At 55.4% G+C, this 24,004-nt stretch overlaps 1 protein-coding gene across 1 annotated transcript in view; it reads right to left on the bottom strand.

The window, feature by feature from the left end:
• Positions 1 to 427: 427 nt before the first annotated feature.
• ITPKB (inositol-trisphosphate 3-kinase B) overlaps positions 428 to 24,004 on the bottom strand; it is a 107,885-nt gene continuing 84,308 nt past the window's right edge. Inside the window, exons 3-8 of the mRNA XM_011948963.1 lie at positions 17,549 to 17,648; positions 16,050 to 16,263; positions 10,823 to 11,027; positions 8,419 to 8,520; positions 6,350 to 6,421; positions 428 to 3,636 (exon numbers count right to left, since the gene is read on the bottom strand). Coding sequence (XP_011804353.1) covers positions 3,421 to 3,636; positions 6,350 to 6,421; positions 8,419 to 8,520; positions 10,823 to 11,027; positions 16,050 to 16,263; positions 17,549 to 17,648 — 909 coding nt within the window. The 3' untranslated portion in view covers positions 428 to 3,420. The remainder of the gene's footprint in view (positions 3,637 to 6,349; positions 6,422 to 8,418; positions 8,521 to 10,822; positions 11,028 to 16,049; positions 16,264 to 17,548; positions 17,649 to 24,004) is intronic.

A 24,004-nucleotide genomic window follows, 5' to 3' on the forward strand; every position in this document is an offset into this window, starting at 1 on the left:
CTTCCCACTTAGGTCAAGTTGCTTGATCTAAACCTCAGTTTCCTCATCTGTAAAACAGACTATAAATCTTTGCTCAGGGAATTGATCTGGGTAAAACAGGAACTCTGATGGGCGCCTTCAGCCCCAGTCTAGCTTAGAGTAAGAGCACAGAAGCGATCGCTGCACCGGAGACCCCCCTTGCTTGGGGGCAGTGCTTCTTAGTTGATGTCCTAGTCTCTGAGCTACTATTTCAAAGTTTTGTAAGGATTAAAAAGACTCGTTTGGGAGAGTGGTTTATATTCTTTACAAATTAAAATGTTACCCAATCTGACACCCACTCTCCTAACAGCCCCCATGCAGGCCCTCTAGCTTCTTAAAGACTCCCCAGCCTGCCCCTCAGCCAGGTGTCAAGGGTTGGGGGCCAGAAAGATCACACCACAGACAGCGCTGGTCTCCAAGGCTTTATTCAGGAAGGTTTGCATCTGTTTGACAGGCACTGTGCAGGGGGTTTGTAACAGTTCAGTTTTCTCCAAGGTCCCATGGGGAGAGGAGTGCAGAACAGAAAGAGAGCCTCTCGGCAGGTGTGTGTGTGGGGGGTCCTTTCCTCCAGAACAAAAGCCACTGATGAGGTGAACACCCCAGAGCCAGGGGCTGGGTTATATACAAAAGGGGTGGACAGATGCAGAGAAACTCAAAGCTAAATACAACTGAAGGAGGAAAGAGTCCATCTTATGGGGTCAGGGCTTCTTCTGGGCTCTTTCTACCAAGTGGGAAAGGAAGTTCAAAACAAACGCAAAGCTTTCAAGGAGAAACAAGTCCAGCCTTTCGGTCTTAGTGTTCTGTGCAATTTTAAAACCCAACAAAATAAATATAATTTAAAAATGTCTTACATGACACTAAAGGCAAGCATGGGAAAAGCAAGCGGTTGAGGAAACCTTCCGAGAATGCTAAGCAGTGCTGAATGCCAAGAACTCCCTGGGCACCCCGGAGGACAGGGCAAGAGGGCCCAGCGCCCATTCACCTGGGCACTGGTACACAGAGTTTGTCCTGCTTGCTGGCACCTGCACTGCCAGGACCCAAGGAGTCCCTGCGGCGATGAGGGCTGGGCAGGCATGGTCTTCCAGGCTGCCAGGGCAGAGGTTCTGGGAGATTCCATTTCAGAATCCATCTATCCCACTGAGACAAAGGGAAGGGCCAGATGGCAGGGAAGCAGCTGGCAGAATGGCTTGAGAGACAGAGTAGGTGTGGAAGAGAACTAGCATGGTAAATACAGAAAAAGAAAAAAAAAACAGAAAACAAAAACCCTAAGTAACAGAATAACCCTAAAGTGATGCTATTTCACACACTTTCACATATTTAACGTAACCCACAGCAAAGTATTGCCAATAAGAGGCCCCATGGGCCTCCTTTAATAAGCACATCATTGGCATATTAGCACATTGTTTGCAAACAACTGGTGTCTGCCTCAAGTGCTTGGAACACTTTGTTCTCTTAAACAGGCCCCCTGTAATTTTCGTTCATATCATGATTTGCTTTAGCAAACTTCTTTCACAGATGGAAGAGGATAACTTTTGGCCAGTCCATAGTCATAGAATCTTAATGTCTGAATGAATGATGCCCCTGCCCTGCAAATGGCTGAAGCACAGACCACCAGGGTCTCTTCTAGCCCAAAAGTCACCATAGCTCCAGAGGCCCAGAGTTGACTTTGGCTCCCCAACGCCCCCGTCCTGCTGCCTCCCAGATCACATGCTGCCACGAGGTCTCTCGTGCTCCACTGGGTGCGGGTGTGGCCTTTAGCAAGTCAGCCCACACAGGAGCTCACCACTGTTTTAAACAAGAGCCAGGAAGTTTAAGTGATTTCCTTTTTTAAAATCTGTACTTATACATCTTCATGTGTCCCACCCTCCACCCCCACCAAGTGTCACTCACACTTCCAGTACAAAAGGGGAAATGTACATGTCCTGTGGGCAGGCTGACAGTTCCCCAGAGACCCTGGGGCGGTGGGGTGGGCAGTGGTTACTCCAGACACACACACCTTGGTCCACAGTCTCCCTCTGTGTCCCTAGCTCCTGGACTCTCGGAGCTCCTGTACCTCTGACAGCAAAGGAGTGGGTGGCAAGCCCCAAGGAGCCTGGGACAGAGCTGGGGGTTTTGTTCTTAAGAAGTCATGTGAATTTTACATTCCCCTCCATAACAGACTCACTGGCTTTCAGTTAAAATTGGGCTTAAATAGGTCTTCCATGAATCTTCAAATGCAAAGACTTCAGGAAGAGGTGCCTGGAGCACGCCCTGGCATCCACCACATACCCTGCAAAATACCCACACTACATTGGAGAAGCAGGAATCTAAGCCCTTCAGGCGGTTAAGACTTATTTCAGAGGCAATAACAAATGATGCCAGGAGGCCACCATGGCATCTCTGGAAGCCAGAAGCCTGCCTTCTTCCTGCCTGGCATGGACCTGAGCTCCTCCCCTATTTCTAGATCTGCAAGGGACTCTGAGCCCCATGGCAGGAGCCCACACACGCAAGCAGGGTAGACCAACTAGCATCAGGTAGGTGTGAGTCAAGAAAAGCGTGTCCTTCCCTGGGGCCAGGGCCCAGAGACACTATAGGTCCCATCTTCCCCTGGTAGCACCCCTGGAGCTCAGCGTGGCACAATGTGCCTTCTGAATTCATGGGTTGCAATTCCAAATGGAAGAGCACAGCTTCTGCTCGCCTCCTCTGGGAAGGCCTAGATCAGAGAACACAGCCAAGCTGGCTTCAGCTTTCTCCTGGCTCCTGGGTCTGGCCTGGAGCCGGCGGTTTCCATAACAGATGGATGGGGGGCCTTGCCTGAGCAGCCCCGGAGAGACCACCAAGGCATCCCTGAGGCTGCTAATCGGAAGACACTTTGCTCGCAGTCAATATGTGGTTCCCTGATGGTTTTGTGCCCCAACTACCAGAAAACCCTGCTCCCAGCCAGGCACCAGGAACCCGGCCGGCCCCCTGGGCTCTCAGATGGGGAGGCCCTGGCAGAAACAACACTGTGCTTGGCAGCACTCTAACAGCACTGGCCGCCAGGGGGCAGCAGGCCTCCGCAGGTGGTCAGTCCAGGCTGGCGCTTCCTAGGGGGTTCCCAGAGGCAGGGCTCATCTGGTAGGGTCCCCTCAGCACCCAGGGACCCCCTTCAGCTCTACACCTGACCCACCTCTCGGACTGGGCATTTCTCTTCTAGTAGGTGACCCTCTCTCCAAAGAGCAGTCCAAACACCACCTCCAAGCCCTGAAGTTAGGAAAATGACTAGAAACTCTCATCTCTTCTACAAAGTGTCTTGTAGTGCAGTTCGGGAGGGTCAGTTCTGGGTTTGAGCCCAGGTGGAAGTGAAGGAAAAGTTAGGAACAAGAAAGGAAGCACAGGGGGAGGAAAGGAGGCCCAGGCGAGGGCCAGGGAGGGCGTGGGCAGCTAGGCGAGTGGGGCATCCTGGGACATTTCCGTCAGGATGTCGATGAGGTTGTTCAGCCCCGAGAGGTAGCCATCCTCCCGGTTCCCCTCCTGCCAGGGGACGTCATGCTGCAGGGTCTGGCCCTCAGGCAGGGGTGTGGTTTTCCCAAAGTCGATCATCCATACTTTGGCCTGTTCCTTCTTGTCATGGATGAAGAGGAGGGAGCTGCCAATGACCTGAGGGGAACAGGGGGGTGAAGGGTGAGCTGGAGCCCCCGCCCTGCCCTTCCCACTGCGGCCTGGGGCTGGGTGACCAGGTGGGGAGGCTCGCTCAGGCCGGCGCCTGCAATTCCAATCCCCATTTTCAGCCAGGCAGCAGAGCCGGCCCAAGAATGGCCATGCCTGGGCAGAGGGCATTGGGTTCCAGGGTCGGTGACCACCCTTCTGTGTGGGCAGCAGCAGGCACCCTTTCACGCCCTGACTCTGGCCTGCACACTTTCCACTCCTTCCCTCCTTCTTTCCTTCCTTCCTTTCCTTCCTTCCCTCCAGACAGGGTCTTACTCTGTCGCCCTGGCTGGAGTGCAGTGGTGCAACCTCCTGGGCTCCAGCGATCCTCTCACCACAGCCTCCCAAATAGTTGGGACTACAGGCATGTGCCACCACGCCTGGCATATTTTTTGTTTTTCATTTCTGTAGAGACAGGGTTTCACTATGTTACCCAGGCTGGTCCCAAACTCCTAAGCTCAAGCCAACCTCCTGCCTTGGCCTTGGAAAGTGCTGAGATTAGAGGCATGGATCACTGCACTTGGGCAAACTTTCCACTCTTCCTAGACCACAACCAAACCTGGGGCCTCGCCCTTCCCCCTCCTAGAACCTGACTCCTCCCAAACACTCTGGAGGGAATCACAGTGAAAGGGAAGGTGCCCAGAAGAGCCCAAACTCTCCCGGGGCGGGGGTGGAAAAGAACCCAATTCAAATGCACACAGCACCCCCACCGCAGCAGCACAATCCCCTGCAGATTCAGGGCGGACAGGTATAGGGCCTTCCCAGCCTGGCCCAGGGACAGTGGGCACCAAAGAGCCTGCCCCTCCTGGGAGAGCTCAGAGCCTCTGCATGGGAGCGAGGCGCTTTCCCAAATACGGCCACACATACCCCTGGGTCACCTGAGTGGGGCCAGAGGAAGGCCAGGGGCACAGAAAGGGCTGAGGTGATATTCCAGCTTCCAGCAGTGCAGGGCAGGTGGGGCGCCTGGCGAGGCTGAGCCCAGAAAAGGGGCTTCCTCTTCCCAGGTGGAAAACAACAGACCCCAGCTGATTTGGCCTCTTTCCAGACCCTAAGGGAGACTCCAAAATGTGTAGAACAAAATGCTTTTCCAAGAAATGAAAGCAGAAGTGTTGAAGAAAGGTGGGAACGGCTTTGAGACAGAGCTCTGTGGCCTGAAGTCCTCCGAGGCTCGGCCCCTGGGGTCAGGCAGCCAGGCAGCACCCCCATCCTCCAGAAAGGCAGCTGGGACAAAGGGGGCTCTGGCAAGAGGCACGAAGATGCTTCATCAAGTGGAAAGGAGAGGCCCCACGAAGAGCTGAGGGTCTAGGGGACGAGGAGAGCAAAGAACATTCTGAGAAGGACCGAGCTCCCTGCTAGGGGCAGAGCAAAGCCTGAGTCTCCTCTCTAGGTGTGCCACCCCCTCCTCGCAGCCATCCTCTCCAGGTGCCCCGCAGGAAATGACATCCAGGAGCAAGGTAGGCCATCTGCCTGAGGAGGGCGGGTGGTGTCGTTTGCAGTAAGATGCACCGCCCTGCTGGGTGCCCCAGGGCTGACCCTATGAGTTCCTACTGCTGGCTCCGCAGCCTTCTCTGTGGGCAGGGCATAGGCTGAGGCCACCTCCATACAAGAGAGCCGCCACAAGACAGTCCAATGAGAGGGGCTGCTTTCCTGAACCACCTACACAGCTGCAGGGAGCCGCAGGATCCCGCTTCACACCCATGGGGTTAGATGGCCTCAACACTGCAGCTGTGTGTGTGTGTGGGTGGGCGTGTGGCTGGTAAAGGCATGCATGTTTGTGTGTAAGTGGGTGTGCACACAAAAATGTGTATTGGATATATGAATACATGTGTCAGCGTGTATGTGTATGACTTGTGTCAATGTGTGATGTATGAATGTGTGTGTATGCATGTGATTGTGATTTGTGTGTGTGTGAATGTGTGTGTGATTTGTGAATGCATGTGGGAATGTGTGTGCATGTAGGCTTTATGAGTGTGATCTGTGAATGTGTGTGAATGTGTATATGCACGTAGGGTTTATGAGTGTGATCTGTGAATGTGTGTGGTATAGGATTGATGAGTGTGGGATCTGTGAATGTGTCATGTGGCTGGGGACCTGGACTCCCCATGTCAGGGTCTCATACCCCTCCCGGGAACCTGCCGACACCTCCCAGAGCCTCTCTCAGGTGTCTCAGTTCCCCACCTGCTGCCTGCTGCCCCTGCCAACCAACATATGCAAAGGTGGGAGGTTCCAGCCCCGCCCGAGAGTGACACCTGAAGACCTGCCTGCCCTCCTCGGGGTCTCATCTGAAGATATAGGTGGTGGTCGGGAGGTGCCTGGCTATTCTAGCAGCTCAGAGAGCTTCTGCCCTAAGACCATGGGGTGTGTGGGATAGAAGTCCTGCCACCACTGCCCAGAATGGACAAGACTCTGGAGCTGGAAGGACAAGGGAGGAGAAAGGGGGCCATAGCCAGGGTTCTCAGGCAGGACAGCCCGTGTGGTCACCCTAGGGAGCATTAAGACGCAGCTCCCCCATGCTGCGAGGGGGCTGGTCCCTGATGGCCTGCCTCTGGCTGCACTAACCTGAAAATGCCCGACCCCACCCCCCCTACCCGGGCTTCTGGAGGAAGAAGGCCTGTCGGCATGCGCAGCATTCTGCTCAAGAGGGCAAAAGCTTGCTAATATCTACCTCGTGGCACTTGAAGAAGGGAGAAACTTCTAGAGTGGTTCGAATGGCCTTCAGCCGGTCCCGATAGGCGATCTGGGAATAGAAAGAGGACCAGATTTTTAAACACTGCGTGGGGGGAAGGGGTGGATTTTAGTCCATTTAGCTCATTAGAGTCACCGACTGTAGAAATGGCAGTGACCTTACACCCTGATCATTTATTCCAACCTCCTTATCTACAAATGAAGAAACTGCAGCCCAGAGGAGGGGCTGCAGCTGGGGCTCCGCTGCTGCCCTTTCTCCCACCAACCTTTCTCCATGAACAGGAGGTGCGGGGAGGGCAGTATCCGAACACCCATGCGGCCTCTAGTGGTTCCTCCTGTGATGTGGTTTACCCTGAATGCCGGACATCTAGACGCATCTTCCTGTAAGCAGGGCTGCTATGGCGTCTTTCTCAGCATAAATGTCAGTACCCTTGACTTTTGAAAGGACAGAGTAAGAGGGAGAACCACAAATATCTCTCCCAGTGGCCTCTCCATGGAGCCCTATAAACTCGTGTCAAGCTGTGCTGGCCTTGGGGGTGCCAGCTCTGTGGGTCTTACCCCCCGGCTGCCTTGGGAGGCCCGCCATACACAGGTACAGAGTTCCTCAATGCCTGCTGGAAAGCAGTGACAGCTGGCAGGGCCAGCCGAGCAGCCCCCGGAGTGTTCAGCACCAGGAACAAACCCCTGTCGATCTCAGGCATAGGAGGCATGTTCCATGGTGGCCACTGCTAAGGGGCTGAGAGCCTTCCTTGCAGGGGACTCAGGAACTGGAGGACTTGGGCTACGAAAGAGTCAGGTGCATTCCCCATGCCTGCAGCCTCAGAGCTTGCCAGGAGCCAAGGGAAGCCTCCCCAGCTCGAAAAGGAAGATTACCCAGTTCCAGTCAGTACTGAGTCTCCTTGGAGAAACGGCTACCTGGTCCTCCCCTACTTGTTCTGCAGCTGCTGTGGCCTGTTCAGAAGGTGCCATTCACAGGGGCTCTAGGGCCCATGTCCCAGATGTGCCTGGATCTATGACTGTCCCGGGGAGCTGTGCACTTGGGCCACGGTGGCACAATATTCCCTAATTCAGCTGGAAGGGTCAGTGCTCTGGTCCCAGTGGGCAGAGCGTCTATCCAGCCTGCAGGTCGCTGCAGCAGCAATACACAAGACAGAACTTTGTCATGAACTTGCACAACCCACACCCCCAGACTTGGAGACAGCTTGCCAGCGCTCCCTGGCAGGGGGCAGTGTGACCTCGGGCACACAAGATGGGGACAAGCAGGTCTACCCACAGCAGGTCTGCTGTGAAGATTTGCTGCACACTTGGCATGACACCTGGCAGGCGGCGGGGCACTGTGGAAACGCAGCAGTTCTCTCTCTCAGGGGATGGGAAATGCTCTCTGGAGCTATGGGGCCGATGGCTAAGGGAGAGTCAGTGAGTGTCCAACAAGCTTCCCCGCCTACCCGACGCACGCCAGCGACAAGCACATCGCCTTCCTCTTCACTTTCCAAGCAGAAGCCTGGGGCCAGGATGGATACACACTTTCCTGGGTACAAACTTCAGTGCCCTTGACATTTTTTTTTTTTTTGAGACAGTTTCACTCTTGTTGCCCAGGCTGAAGTGCAATGGCAAAATCTCAGCTCACTGCAATCTCCGTTCCCGGGTTCAAGCAATTCTCCTGCCTCAGCCTCCCAAGTGGCTGTAATTACAGGCATGCACCACCATGTCTGGCTAATTTTTGTGTTTTTAGTAGAGACGGAGTTTCACCATGTTGGCCAGGCTGGTCTCGAACTTCTGACCTCAGGTGATCCGCCTGCCGCGGCCTCCCAAAGTGCTGGGATTATAGGTGTGAGCCACCACGCCCAGCGTGCCTTTGACTTTTGAAAGGGCGGAATGAGAGAGCCACAAAAGTCTCTGCCAGCGGCCTCTCTACAGAGCCCTACAGACACGGGTTGGGGTGTGCTGTCCCTGGGGGTGCTTTGTCCTCCCCATAGGCACCTCCAGAGTAGACACAGTTGTCCCTTCCTGGCTGGCTGGAGAGACCCTCTCTGGAGGTGCCAGACTCACCAGGATGTTATGGTTTCCTTTAGTGAACTCTCTGAAGGCCTCGGTGACCTGCTCCCTCGTTTTGGTCTTCTTGAAGTCCCGGTTCACGGTGCCGTCTTCTTTCTGAGAAAAAGAACAACACCCCACCCCGAAGGGGGTCAGCAGGGACCCTCCAGCAAAGACTGTTCTCACCCACCCAACACCACAGAGCAGGCGAGCCCCATCCGGACCCGGGGCAGGGTCAGCGGAGGCACCCAGGTGTCCACATATGGCGCATGGAGGTGGCATGCACAGCAGAGGGGAGCCTGCCCTGTGCCCAGACACAGGGGAACACAGAGGGTGGCGCTGACATCCCCAGACAAGTGAACAGTGGTAGGAAAGGTCCGGAGATGTGAGGGTCATCTGGGCCGAGGATGGAATAGCACGGCCAGGGTCTGGCCCGTCCTCAGTGCATCAGCAGGGCCGAGAGAGGGTTGGCCTCAACTTCCCACTCCGGGGCCTGGGCCCTGAAACCAGTGCCCAGAGGTCCCTGCCCTCCAGAGGCACCTCCCCTCAGCACAGGCAGGAGAGACTTGCTCCTGCCCCGAGCTCAGGTTGACTTTCTTTATAATCTACCATCTCTTCTTTCAGGTTTTCTGAAAGCCAGGATCCAATACAGCACTGCTCATCTCTGCTCCCTCGCCCACCCCACTCCCATCTTCTTGGCCCCAGCACTATCTCTGTTCAGGTTGTCCTGGGCCCGCATGTGGGGCTTTGCTGACCTATGGGGAAATTTGTTCTTTAGGGACAAAGGGTGAGAAAGGAATGCTCTGCCAGGAGTCCCAACAGTGGGCCGTGTCTGCCCTCAGGCTGGAGATTACTTCAGCTGTGTCCTCACTGTGGCTGCCTTTGACAGGACTGGCAAGACCTGGGGACGAGAGAGCAGCCCTGGGTGCAGAAGGGGCCGAGAGTGGGGGACCACAGGCAGCGCACCCCAGACAGAGCCTCTTGGCTAAGGCTGGGGTGGGCAGGTGACGGTGAAGACAGCTGCCTTCTCTCTGAGCAGGAAGACAGGCTGTTGGCCATTCTGATGGCTGGACAATAGACAGAGACCAAGAGCACATCCTGCTTGAGAGGGAGAGGAGAAGGGAAAGTGGATTGTTTTGAACAAATAAAGTAAGGAAAGCAAGTGTTAAGGAGAAGGAGGAGGGGTACAGAATTTGCATCCAGTCTCAAAGCTGGATGCAAAAAAGAGAGAAGGGCTACAAAAGACAAAGAAGGGGGCAAATGCCTTTCTCAGCCCAGAGCTCACAAAGCAGCTGTCCCAGGGGAAGGTAAAAACTTCCCCCACACGCCACTGTGGGCAGCGAGCCATTGACAACTGCGGAAGCGTACGTCTAAATGCCATCTGAAAGGAGGCTGAGGGGAACCTCCCATCAGGACCATCAGCTGCCCAACCCTGACTCCAGGCTGGACATTAGAGATGATGCAGACCACGACTGCACAGAGAATGGGAGACCTGACAACCCCACAGGGACTGCCATCTGCTCTAGAGGGCCAGCTTCTGAGACCCTGAGGGGCCGGCGCCCCAAAGCCCTGCTCTTGCAAATTTAACAGCAAGGGTGCACACAGGGGCCCAGGACAGGGAGATCAATTCAGACAGTGCCAGTGATCAATCCAGACAGTCATCAATCCAGACAGTGCCAGTTCCCCAATTTATTCTGGGGAAAGTAAACAAACATTTGAGCATAATCACATATAGGAAGCTTCTGTGTGCCCATAGGCAGAGTTAAGAACTTCTCTGCCAGATACACATAGGTACAAAGGGATAGAAGGCAAAGAGCCATCATTTTGTAAACCACGAACACAAAGTAAATATATTAATTAGGGGAATATTACAACTACTTACAAAGTTTGTCATGTTGTTTACTTGGGGCTTATGTTTCTATTTCTGTTCCAATAAATATTTTGAAATTTCAAAAAAAAAAAAGAAGATCGAAGAGCAAAGAGGAGAGAATGTGGTTTCTGAGGGACCCTGGCTCCAACATCAAAGGCGGCCAGCATGCTCCTCCCTTCCCTGAATTGTCTGCCAGTCCCGGTTTGCAGCCACAGCAGAATGAACCAGCTCCCCTACAGGCATCTCGTAGGCAGCTCTCGCCTGGCTCTTGGTGCCAGGCACCGTCTGGGCTAAACGGAGAGTCCTCAGCAGAGGGCTGACAGTTGGGCAGGCTGGAAGCCACTCTGCTCTGAGGCCTGAGCCCCCTACACAGCCATCCCGCCTGAGGAATAGGCTGATGTCTCCAAATGTCTGGCCTTGGGGCGGGCCACCCACACTCTGAGCCTGTGCTTGGAGAAGCTTACAGCTTCCAGAGGGCCCTGAGAGAAGCCAAGCCCCTCGAGGTGGGCACGGGTGGGGCCTGAGGCTGCACTCACTCGCTGGCCTCACCTTGATTCCCTCGATTCTGAACCCCAGGGTGGCCGTGGAGCTGATGGTCTCCCGCCACTGCATGTACCGCGGCTTGGTCACAGCCCGCTGTGCTTTCTCCTCCTCGGTGGGGGCCTCGGGGTCCACCTCGATCATCTTCTGGTACATGTCCTTCCGCAGGCTGGGCTTCTTCCGGGCCTTGGTGAGCTCCTCCTCCAGGTAGGTCCTGTGTAGGAGGGGAGGCGACATGAGGGCCGCGGCCTGGGGCAGGGCTGACCAGCAGCTCCTTTCCCGCCTGGTGGATGAAGGTTCGGGGCGTGTGTTGCCCGACAGCCGCAGTCAGCTCAGCGCCCTGAGTCAAGGCACGACCTTCGGAGGGGGCGGCAGACTGTTCCAGCTGGGGCTGGCTCTAATTTTTTTTTCTTTGTTTAGATAATTTTTTTAGTAGATAGGGGAGTCTCGCTATGTTGCCCAGGCTGGTCTCAAATTTCTAGCCTCAAGTGATCCTCCCACCTCGGCCTCCTAAAGTGCTGGGATTACAGGTGTGCAGCACCACCCAGCCTGGGGTTGGCTCTTGATCCAGGAGAAAAGGGGCAGCATCACTGAATCAGACCACCTTCACTCTGAGCCCGTCAGCTGGTCTCACAGAGCCCGAGGAGCTCCTCCTCAGGAGACTCCTACAGGAACCGGCAGAAGAAGGAAGACGGAGGCAGGACAGTGGGGCGGGGGGCTTGTCCTGATCCTGCTGCTACAGTGGAGCTGAGAGAGGGGACGGGGGGGCAGGGTCTACTCAGGGCCCCACTGTACCCCCTTGGCTGCCTGGGCCCTTCCATAAAGCAAGGGCTTCCAAAGCCAGAAGCTGTCCTAGCGGGAGAAGTCTGTCTTCCTCAAGCCCCAATCTCCGTTGCTCTCAGGCAGCCTGAAGGCTGAGACTGCCCATAAGTGTCTCTGCTCTTTCCAAAGAGGCGAAATCTTCTGGAGCACAAAGTTCAGGTCAGAAGGTGGCTTCGGAAGGGGCCCCAGTGTGGACAGAGAAGCCTGTAGTGTGGGGGAAAGGCAGGGAGCTCCCTCAGCCTCTGCTCATCCTGGAGACATGCCTGGCACACGCCACCCCATCGACACCAGGCCTCCTCATAGGTGAGCCCCCAGCCCAAAAAGCCTGAGAAAATGCTTCCAACTCAACTGCCTCATGGCCCTGGCCTCCACACGAGCAGCTCCAGCTGAACTGGCGGGGACCACCTAGACACGGGGAGGTAACGGGGGCAGGGGCAGCAGAGAACCTGAGCAGCCTGGGGCTGAATCGCTGGCACTGAGCTACCAGGACACAACCCCTCCCCCAGCACACATCTCTGTGCTTCTACCTTCTCCAGAGCAGAGGTGGGGTGAGTCATCCCACCCCCGCTTCCCTGCTCTCTTTTTAGAGCCCCAGTCTCCCTACACAGCAGGCTCAGAGGCTGCCCACAGCCCTTGAGGAGGCAGAAATCAGCAGTGTCAGTTGCAGGATGGGGAAGTTTTCTCCCCTTTGCCCTGTGTGGGTGGGAGCTGCCCACAGAGGCCCTGCCCACTTGCCCTCCACCTGGCCCTCCACTCTTCCCACATCTGTCTCCCAGGCCTTGTTCCAACATTGCCCACCAACTTCTACAAGTTGCTGGTTTGGGATCCAGAACAGACTAAACAAAAACTACAGTGTCTTAAAAATGACAGGCTTTAGAAACCACTGTATTAATTGAAATTTGCACTGAAAGAAACGGGAAGAAAAAAACAAATTCTTTGGGTGTGAACTTAGGCCTGGCTGGTGAGGACCTTCCAGGAGGTGATGAGGTCTGGAGGGGGAGGTCAGTAGCTTTGGGTTGGGCCCTGGCATGCACACACACCCATGTGCGCACATACACACACACATGCTCATGCACACACATGCACATAAACACGGACTCCTGTGCACCACTGCACACACAGGTGCACCCACGCAGGACACGCACAGAGCATACCCCTCACATCCAGAGTCAGGTCAGTGGTGATGGGGGCGCCGAGGCAGGGGCTGCGTGTGCAGCGTGGGTGTACCATGTAGAAAAGGGGCAGCCAGGCTGGGGGAGGGACTCCTGAGGGTGCTGTAGGGGCCCGCATGGTGGGTGGCTGCACTTCTGCAAAGAGCTCTCAGCACCTCCTTAAACAGGAAGCAGACCTCAATGTGAAATCCCTTTTCACATGGCCTTTCTCCAAAAAGGGCCCCCGTGGCTCAAAGCAGGCAGTCACTCACTGCCCAGGAGAGGAAAGGGGCTGGGGGAGATGCCCACAGGGGGTGCCAGCTGGATGGTGGAGTGGGAGGCCCACAGGGAGGTAAGATAAGGCTCAGCCCCTCCCCACACTCCCCTGCCTGTCCGAGGCAAAGTCAAAGCTCCAAGCCATGCAGGGAAGCAGAGACCTGCTCGCCCACTCACAGGATGCTGGGGGAGGAGGGGACTCAAGACCAGGTGGAGGAAGTACTCCTTTGAGACAGGCCAGCCCAGGGAGCCAACAGGTGGCAGACAAAAGCCACCCAGAGCTCCTAAAGGGCAGAGGGGCTAGGGACGGGCTCTCACCTGCACTCCGCAGGCTGCTGGTCCCGATGTCAGGAAGACAGTGCTGACTCTCCAGGACAAGTCACAAGCCTCAGAGCATGCCCCAGAGCCACTGAGCATGTGTCGGTGGGAGCCAGAGTCCCAAGAAGCTCCAAGGTGCAGACACCACCAGCAACTGCATCACCTTCTCCTTAGTGCCACCCCTCTGCCCCCGCCATGCCCAGGACTGTTTGGTGACCAGCCCTTCCATTTCTCTGTGACATGTCTCAAACCCTCATGCCCTGGGACTCAGCATTTGAGGTAGCCCTGGGCTCCAGCCTCCTCACCCTGTCATGGAAAGGCCACATTCTGGAGGAGACCATGAGCGGCCAGTCTTGGGAGAGGCTCTGCAGCCAAGGGTTCTAGATGAACGCATTTGGGGGAAGGCCACAGTCCATGGCCCAGATGGAACTAGCCCGGCACCTCAGGGAAATGCCATGGAAGCTGGGTCCTACAGAGCTCCTTCGGGAAGGGCTGGGCTGCAGCTGGGGGCCTGATTTGCAGTCAAGCAAGCCTGGTGCAGAACTGCACCAATCTGCTGCCTGGCTGGGTGGCCTTGATGAGTCACTGAACCTCCTGGTGACAGAATCCTCCTGCTTATACAGAAACATGACTCATCTCCCAGAATGGTGGTGAGAACGCAATGGGATAAATAATGGAAGCATCTAGCGCAGCCCTTGGAAAAAGAAGGGTCCTTAGGATTTGTGGGCAGAAAAGATGGGGCTGGGTGCACCCTGCTTCTGGGAAGACCTTCCTCTTCCCCTCCACACATACTCTTCTCTCATCCTGCTCCCTCTGCCTGCCAAGATGGGTTCATGGGTACCATCCACGGTCACTCTAGGTCTCTTCTGAGAGCGCTAGGGTGCAATCAGTGAGAAGCTGTGGAAGTCAAGCGGGCGGGTGGGGGCAGCCCTGGGGCAGGAAGCGGGGCTCTTGTCCCCAGCAGGAGCAGGCAGGTTCTGGGGTAGCCTGGCCCTGTGCTTGGCTGGCTCTGTCCTTGGGACAGCCGACTTCCAGAAATGCCCAGCCAGTGTTCTTTACACAGGTCATACATTTTTGGCCAGGTGTGAGTGGACTCCAGTTGGATTATTCTCTGTGTGGACATCTGAGAAGTCCTGCTGCTATCTGGGTTGGAAGGAAGGGCTGGGCCTCCCCTGAGAGGACACATTCTGGTGCACCAGGGGATGCCATCCTGGGTCAGAAATCAGACTCGGGAAAAGCAATGGCCTTGGGCTGGCTGGGGGCATGTTCTATCTCCTCCCTGCCCTATCCCAGGTCCCTGTGGGCTAAAGATAGTAAGGAACTTGGATGGTGGGAGGGAGGTGGCCAGAGATGGCACAAGAGCAAAGAGTGGGGCCTGTGCTTCTCCATCCCCCATTCTTTCCCTGTGGGTGATGGTGAGAGAACACAATAGTCAGTGGCAGGGGCTGATTTTAGGACAGAACTCCCAGGAGGAGAGAGAAGGAAGGAAAGAAACACTGGCTGGCTTAGCCCACTTCTCTCTTGGCCTCTCTCTCTCTCTCTCACACACACCCCTCTTTCTCAATCTCCTCTTATGAGAAATAATCTGGTTAAACCAGTCACAGTGGACACAGCCTTCTGCTCTGAGCTGAGTCTCGGTGCCTGGCCTCCCACACAGCCCTGCAAGGCAGCATGGAGGGGCCCGGCATCTGGCCATCCAACCCGGGTGCTGCAGCCAGGGCCAGCCCCAAAGCATGAGCACCGCATGCTGGACACCACGGGGGCCAACAGCCTTAGGGAGGTTCACCAAACCCAAACAGGGGAGAAGGAGCCATGCTGTGGATGACTCAGGGTGGAAGGGCCGCAGTTTGAGAGGTAATGAGAAAACCCGGCCACCTAAAACTGAGCCCCGAGATCAGGGCAGCCAGCCTCAGGCATGCCTGTCTGCTCTCTGCCCTGCCTCCTCAAGCAGAGACTGACACTGGGAGTCAGTTCTCCTCTTCTCTGGAGTCTTCTCCAGGCTTATCCCCTGGGCAGGTGTCAGGGTGAGCCTGAGCCTCTGTCAGAAACCTGGGGGTGGGAGCCAGTCCTTCACACAGGCCCAGTGACTGCTCCAGGCTCACCTTGGGCCCCTGTGGCACCCTGCCATGTGGGTTTCTTGAGTTCCGTCAGGGGCTTCCTCCTCCTCTTAGGCAGGTACAGGTCTTTATTAGTAAACCAGCATGTTCTACTAGCCACTCTCTCTTCCCACTCACCAGGGCTGAGGAAAAGGAAAGACCTCGATTCCCATCTCCTCTGGCAGCTCACACAGCAGGAAGTCACCATCCTGTGACCTCCCTACTTGGTGCTCCCTGCATCCCTAGTGATCCCACCTGAACCAAGGGAAGCTCTCTCTTCCTTCTCTCTATGGGGGCTCAGAACCCAGCCGGTGCCCTTTTTCTGGTTCTGCCAGCCCCTGCCTTCTGCTCACTGGAGAAGGAAAGGGGCCATCATGGGCAAAGCCCAGGTCCCGGAACCCTGTGCACATAATGGGAGATTCCTGGGGATGGGGAGGCTCTAATTGGTCCAACAGCCTCCTCAGCCTGCCCTTGCACCTGTGAGGCCTCCTGGAGGCCCTGAGTGCTGTGCTGTGCACCTGGCACATGGCTTGCAGCGAGGCAGGCATGTGAGGTGCGAGGAGCCTGGCTCACCTGATGCCCATCTTGCAGTCCATCACACAGGGTGAGTCAAAGTCGGCCAGCAGGTCGTCCATCTGGTTGTAGCGCTCCCCGTCCTTCACCACATCCCCGTGGTAGGCAGGTACGAAGGGCCTCAGCACATCCACCATCAGCCGGTCCAGGCAGCGCTGCTCTGACTCACAGTGCTTCTTCAGGATCCTGCCATTGGCAGCCGCCTTGAAACTCCCTGCAGAGCAAGTGGAGAAGGTTCTTGGTCCCCAGCTGCAGGCAGCTGGCAGAGGCACCCTTCCTGGCACAGGGCCTGGGCCTCCCTGGGGATGGCTGACGGTGTGCCTATGTCCCTGCTGTGGACTGAGCACCTTATAGGGAGTGGGTTAAAGAGCCGATCCCCCACCCACTAACTGCAGTTCTGGGCTGGTTCCCCAGCTGCCTCGACTCCAGACTCCTCCTCACCAGTGTTCCCTGCTGGAAGAGTACAGAGCTAGGTGAGAGACCAAGGTGCCGCCACTCAGTCAGTCCTTAGTGTTGCTATTTTCATCCTCACCTCCGCCATCAGCCCTGCTTCTCGGCAACGAAGGTGTCTCCTGGCCTCAGTAGAGAAACCCTGATTGGACATGATTCAGAGCCAGGATGGGGAGGTACAGCAGGCTAAGAAGTGGGGCGGGGAGGTCTAAGGCTTGGCCCACCTGGGCGGCACTTCTTCTGAGCCAGACCCAATAAGTATCCACACAGGCTGTTCATCCAGGTGCCTTGGGTTGGGCCAGTTTGGTCAAGGAGGTAAGCGAAATGCTGGACCCTGTGCTGGCCTGCAAAGGACCCACAGGCTGGTGAAGTCACGAAGGCCAAGTCCACAGACAGCTCCTGACATGTCTCCAGATGATAGTGCTTCCAGAGGGTCCCACGTGTAGGCTGGATGGCTCTGGGGCCTTGGCTCCTGATGTCCCTCCTCCCCGGCCCTGCCTGGACTCCTCCTGGCCACCTTTCACCCAACACCGCACACCGCCCTGTGGTTATGGGGTGACTTGGCCACATCTTCCACCAGCTGCAGGCTTCCTCGGGGCAGAAACTACGTCTCCATTAATGCTGCAACTGCCAGGACCATAGCAATTTGGGCACACAGTAGGTGCTCAATGAAGGGGTTAGCTTTGCCTCTTTGTCCAGGGTGACAAATGGCAGGTAAGCTATAAAGACTGATGGCTTCATCTGTCTTATTGAATACAAACTGCAAGAGAGAGAGAAAGAGAGAGACTGGAAGAGACAGAAATAAAAGCCAGAGACTGAAAGAGGGGAGGATGCGTGTTTTGGAGGAACGGGGTGACACAGACTCCAGATGTCTGTGGCATTTACAAGGCATTGGTAAGGCCGCAGCCTGCAAGTGTGGCTGCGATTTCAGACTACAAAGTCTCAGAGGGAACTTGCTCTGGAGCTTTGATCCCCAGAATGCAGCATCCAGGGCACCTCCCCAGAGGGCTGAGCATCGTGACAGGAAAGTCCGGGAGACCTGTGTCTACCTGCGTGTCCTGCCAGCTGGATCCAGGGGTACTTCTTCTTGAAGGACATGACAAAGGGAGACCAATGCACCATGTTTTTTATTTTCCTCCATGATTTGCTCTAGAAACAAACAAACAAAAAGCTCTACATTAGAAAGACAACCATTAATTTCTGGTTAGGACAAATTCAAAGTGAAGGCCCTCATTGCCTGTGGCCACAAGATGGGAAGGGCCCTTGGTGGGCTCCGAGGACCTTACCAGCACCATCACCTACGCGGCACATGGTGGGAGGTGGCTTTACCCCCATTTAACAAACAGCCTGAGCAAAATGCTCAGGGGAACTCCCCTCGTCCCAAGAGCAATGACCCCTCCAAGGAAGGCTGGAGAGGACACGACCACCCAGCCGCACCACGTTAGTTCATATTCAATTTGTAGATGCAGAGGCAACAGAGGCACCTCTTGCCTGCGAGTGGTTTGGAGACTTTAAAGGAATTCCTCCGAACAGAACCTGCACCAATGGCTTCAGGTCATACAGGAGGGAGCAAGTCCACAGCTCTCTCCTCTGCACTGTGCTCCGTCCTCTCAGGATGTTTCTTCAGTGAAAACAGCAAGGACTGGGAGTGTGCGTGTGTGTGCATATGTGTGCATGTGTGTGTGCATATGCGTGCCTGTGATATGTGTGCGTGAGTGTATGTGTGTGCATGTGTGTGATATGTGTGCAAGAGTATGTGTGCATGAGTGTGCATGAATGTGTGTGCATGTGTGTGAGATATGTGTGTGATATGTGTGCATGAGTGTGTGCGTGCGCATGTGTGTGCGTGCATGTGTGTGTGTGTTTGGGGAGAGCAGGCCCTTTGGGCAGAAAGGAGAACTAAGGTATATTAAGCATCTTCTTATTTTATTTTTTCAATGAGCATGCAAGTCAATTCTTTCTATTTCCATCTGGTGGAGCCTGAGCCTCGGAGAGGTAAATGATGAAGCTGGGATTTAAACATTCATCTATACAACTACTTGAAAATAAATAAAATTCTTTTCTTTCCCAGCAAAAAAAAAAAAAAAATTTTTAGAAAAAACATATTCTTAAGTGAACTTTAATAAGAACAGGCTGCAGAGATGAAGATCAAGTGTCCCCAAAACACACCCGCCCTGAGGGGGGCGATGAGAACCTGAATGAGAAGCACTGTGAGTGCCTGAGAAAGCAGATTCCAGACCAGCTAACCACGGAGAGCAGCAGCCATGAGGCTTGCAGAGGAGATGAGGGTGGTCCCGCCTGACAAGGGGACACGCTGAAGATGTGGTTCCCACTCCTTGCCCTGAAACACCCAGCTGCAGCCCTCAGGGGTCAGTGGCGGCTGCTGGGTCCCCAAGGTGAAGTCAAGGTGAAATCAGCTTCCGTTGTTTTTCCTCTCTTTGCTGAGACTCAGCCGCTTCTGTCATCAGGTTTTCAAGTTAAAATCTATTTAAGGAGAGGAATTCTTCCTTACTAAACCTGGTAATTTTTATCCCCATCCCAGAAACCCTCACCCCACCGCCAAGACCAACTCTATTCTGAAGAGAGGGCAGCACCCCACGAGGCCATGTGACAAAAGGGCCAAGGCTTTACTGACAACGGTGTTTTTCCTAGAGCCTTCTGATGGAGATCGCCAAAGAAGGCTAAAGCCAGCAGAGGCATTTCTTATCTAAGCACCCAGAAGGCTGCATAAACAATCAGGGCACACAATGCATGAGGGCAACAATGGAAAAACCTCATTACATAAGATGAGCCCAGCAGTGGCTTGTGGGGATGCCCCTGCTCAGGGGGAAGCCATTACGGTGGGTCCAGGGGGAAAGTGCATAGCCAGTCACCACCTGTGGGTCACATCCCTGCAGCAGAGCTCAGAGAGGACAAGGGCTGACAGGCTTCGGGGGTGGTGTGGGAGGAGGGGAGCCCAGAGTGGTCTCAATCCAACGCTCGCTCCATCCCATGCCATGTCCCCATTGGGAGAACCCACACCGCACTGCTTCACAGCCCCTCTTGGGGCCTCAGTTTCCTGTGTCCGGTGAGGAACAGACAGCTGATATACCAGTCTCCTTGGATGGATGGACATTCTAGGGCCCTGGAGAGTGACCTTCCCTCATCCCAACAGCAATGGCCCCTCCGAGGAAGACTAGAGAGGGCCACTCTCCCAGCTGCAGCATGCCACTTTACCGTTTATGTATACAGGTGGAGGCAAATGAGCACACATGGAGGAAGGGTCCCAGGACCCCAGAGGGGCCATGCAAGGGCAGCTCACTATGGAGAAGGAGGGAGCTTATGGAGGCTGCACCCACCAGAGACAGTTGGGGGCCAGACTCAATGGAGAGAAAGAGAAGACTGCAGTTGGCAGCGGAAGTGTGGGGACAAGGGCCCGGGGACTGGGACTGGGAGTGGTTGGGACCAGACCTGCTATGGGCATGGGGGGTGCAGGCAGAGGGAGACAGGTGAGCAGGCGAGGCCTTGGGAGAGTGTGGGGCGGGGAGGCAGGCCAACCTGGGCCCGAGTCCCGGCTCCCCTTTTCCTCCTCAGTGACTGACCTTGAACAAGTTCTTAGTCCTCGCTTGTAAAAAGACTGACACATAGATTCCCGTTCTCCCAGGAGACAAAGCTGTCAGAAGATGTGGGTACAGGGGTGTCTGTGGGAGGGTCTTTAGCCCTCTGTGTTCAAGGAGGGGACCCAGGTGTCTCTGAAGTTACTCCAAGAATGGTCAGTCCTGTGCTAGGCGGAGTTGCCGGCCTAAGGTCTGAACAATGAAGATCTCGGAGCCCGGAGCAGGGTCAGGCCCACCCTGTTGGAGTGCAGCTCTCCGGAGACCCACAAGACACAGTGAGCAGGGGCCTGTGACCCAGGAAGGTGAACAGATGCTGGGCAAGACAGTGTGGCTTAGCCTCTGCAAGGCCATTTGAAGCTAAGAAACTTCTAGTTCTTGGACCTCTCCCAGAGGCTAAAGACCAGGGATCCAGAAAGGAGGGGGTGCTCCAGGGTGGGGGTCTTCTGACAGTTCAAGGGATCCACAAGCCTCTCACATTGCTGAGCTCTGACGAAACCAGGCACCCTTTACTGCTTGGCTGCCCTCTGCCCACACCTCCTCCATTTCTTCACCATGAAAACAGGTCCCACGTGGCCAAGGCCCTGAGAGTCCCCCGATCCCAAGGCTGCCCTGCCTGGATGAGGGCCGTGGAATATTCCACTTGTGAGAATGCCATGCACTTGCACTATAGACCTCTTTTCTCTCTGCCAGTAGCAGCACACAGGGTTTCCCCATGATTTTTAAATAGCAGCACCCAGGCACTGCCTAATGTCAGTGCCAAGCAGTAAACAGAAAAAGCCATTTCCAGGTCCAGGCTTGGGGAAGGAGGGCTGCAGGGTGACCCCAGCCGCCCCAGCCCAGCCCCTAGGAGCAGAGATAAACTAAAGGATGGAAAGAGATTCCAGAAAACCAATGTCCTTGTGATGGTCGGGGAGACCACAGCACCCACCTCAGGAACCAAATCCACTCCAGGCACATGCCACTTTCCAGGAGCAGCCAGGCTAACAGCCCTCCTTCCAAGCATGGTTGGAGGAAGCCCCAGTCCTCAGAAATGGACTCCAGGCCTCATCCGCCAGCTAAGACAGGTAACAAGGCAAGAAAGGAGGACAACCCAGAAGAATCCCACCCGGAGGGGTTTATCCCCCGCCCCTCCGGCCTTCCCCTGTGGGAGATATTCAAGAGTGAACTCTCCATGGCAGCCTCTGTCTCTTCTCTGTCTGAAATCAGACCCAGTCCCAGGTCTTCAGCCTCTCAAACCAAGCTCTAGGAAATACAAAAGCAGCCTTCAAATGCCTTGAACGTGGTGTGGCAAAGGGAACCTGGTCCCCCGCACAGGACAGAGCTGGCCACCTGCTCCTGCATCACCTCCCAGTCATCAGGGGAATCGGGACATCCCTTGTGGACCCCTCCTGGAGTGCTCCCAAAGCTCTCTATGTGTGGCAGGTCCCTGCTGGCCTCCCGGGGCTGTGAACTGCTCCTTGGCAGACCCGGGGCAGGTGGCAAGCTGACTGTGGCCAGCTCTGCTGTGACTCTTACTTCCTCACACGCAGATGTGGGGCCGGCCCAGCCAGTGGATGTGCTGGGTTTCTTCCTAAGCTAGCTGAGTAGTACTGTGCAGGGGGACTTGCTGCTGGCTGGCATTGCTTTTGTCACCTCTGGGGGAGATGGGAGGGCCCATTTCTGCAGATGTGCCCCAACACCATGGCATGGTGTGTGCACTCATACCTGTTACCATTTATGGGGCTCTCACTATATGACAGGCCCTGGTTAGTACATTATGGCCTTGCTCCTATGTTCTAGTTAGGAGCATTTTCTCCATTTTACAGATGAAAGAGTCTGAGGCTTGGCAAGTTACTTCCCCAAAGTCATCCCATTCTATGCCCTGCCAGTAGGTACCATGCACATGGGGAGCCTCCAGCCAGTTTACCCACTTCCATGCCTATCAACGAGTGATGGCCCACCTCCGAGTGCCCCTTCCAGTCTCAAGACAGCAGGATGAGGGGACAAGAGGCAGAAGACTGGGCAGGAAGGACAAGAGCAAGATTCCGCCAAGGCGGTTACCCTGGACAGTCAGGATGCCAGCCCAGGAAAGTTTTCTGGCTGCTCTGTTAGCAGAGGAGCCCAGGGCCTCTGATGCCCCTAAAGCTGGCCACCAAAACCCCAGATATGTCCCTCTCTGGGGCTGCTCAGGTGCCACTTCCAGTGCAGCTGTCAGATGACACAAGGTTTAAGCTCGCCCACATATCAGATCAGAGCAGCCAGACACTTCTAGACTCTGTGGATGGGATTCTGCACTTGTGATGTTCTTGGGGACACTTTGGTGGAAAGGAAAGCACCACGACGCAGGAGTGCCCCTGGGCAGGTAAAGGGCAGTGGAGTGGGCTGGAGACACATGGCTTTTACTTTGGTTCTGGGCAGGGTGGTTAAACCAACTGAAGACCAGGCATGAGGTCTTTCAGGTAACCTCCGGCCTCACAGGCTTGGATGCAAACCAGCTGGGGAACTCCCTAGATGGCTGCGCTACTGGTTACATGAGCACTAGTCTGAGCTTTGCTTAGCTGCTCCTCTGCAGGCAGGGTAGGCAGTGCCTGCTGCTGACTTTGTCACCCCTGCCTGTTGCGACCTGGACCCTGCTCTGTAAGAGGGTCTTGTGCTGAACTCCAGAAGCACAGGGAAAGATGGAGCTTCAATTAACTCAGAGAAATGTGGAAAGAAAGGATCAGAAAACAGCCAGACCAGGGTGAGGGAGGGGTGGTGGTGGTGGTGGTGAGGGAAGAGATTTTTTAAAACTCAGAGAGGCCTGGAGACCTCTGGTGTGGTTTTGTCCCCTGGCACCTGACTTGAAGGAGCTAAAATATTCAGAGAATGTGGAGAGATTTGTAGTGGGAGGGAAAAAAATCTGACAACAAAACCCCAACCCTCTTTGCTCTGGAGGAGATAGGAAGTCAAAGGCGAAGGGAGCTTGAGGAGCTGGCAGACAGCAGCCGCATTCCCCTGCAACAGAGAGAAGCCTGCCCCAGCTCCCAATTCTGCTCCCCACGTCACCTGGGAGTAGGAAGCCCTCGCCTTTGGGAAGCTCAGGGCACACCGCATTTTGTCTCCCTTTTCCTCTTCCCCTTTTCCCAGCAGTTCCTGGTCTGAAGAGCATATGGGAATCTACTCCCTGGAGGCCAAGGCCTACACAGAACCATCTCCCCCTGCTCAACACACACAGCCATAAAACAGACCCGGGGTTCTGTGGCAGGGGGGTGTGGAGCCTTCCTGGGCAAGCAGTTCCTCCTCCCCACCTCCAGCCCATCCTTGGAGCTGCCCCGAGCCAGGGGGGCTGCCTGGGCAGAGTCTGATTCTATGTGTTTTTCTGGATCAAGTTCCAACCCTCCCGTGATGCTAACGGTTCCTGGGTGTCGCCATCCTCCCCGGGTCCTTCCCATCAGGCATCCTCAGTCATGCTGTACGGAAACACTGCCTTCAACAAATCAAAGGGCAAACGGGCATAACATCCAGGTCTAGCCTTTGTCGTTCATAAGGCAGGCAAAAAAGGACTGCTGGGGGCAGGGAAGGAGGAGGAAGGAGGAAGAGGAAGAAGAGGAGAAGAGTGAAGAGGGGGAGGAGGAAGAGGAGGGAGGAGGGAGGAAGCAGAGGAGAGAGAAGGGAGAGCAGGAGGAGTATAGGAAGAAGAGAGGAGGAGGAAGAGGATAGGGAAGAGGGAAGGAGGAAGAGAAGGAGGTTGGGAGGAGGGTAGAAAGAGGAGAAGGAGGAAGTGGAGGGGAGGAGAAGAGGAGGAGGAGGTGGGGAGAAGGAGGAGGGGAGAAAGAGGAGGGAAGGATGAAGAAGAAGAGGAAGGAGGGGAAGGAGGGACCCAGGTCTACCCTACTCTAGGCTGTGGAGATGTGTGGGCCTCTGGCCACCCCACTTACAAAATGCTTTAAC

The sequence above is a fragment of the Colobus angolensis genome, unplaced genomic scaffold (assembly GCF_000951035.1).
Source record: "Colobus angolensis palliatus isolate OR3802 unplaced genomic scaffold, Cang.pa_1.0 Scaffold288, whole genome shotgun sequence".
NCBI classification, from domain to species: Eukaryota; Metazoa; Chordata; class Mammalia; order Primates; family Cercopithecidae; genus Colobus; species Colobus angolensis.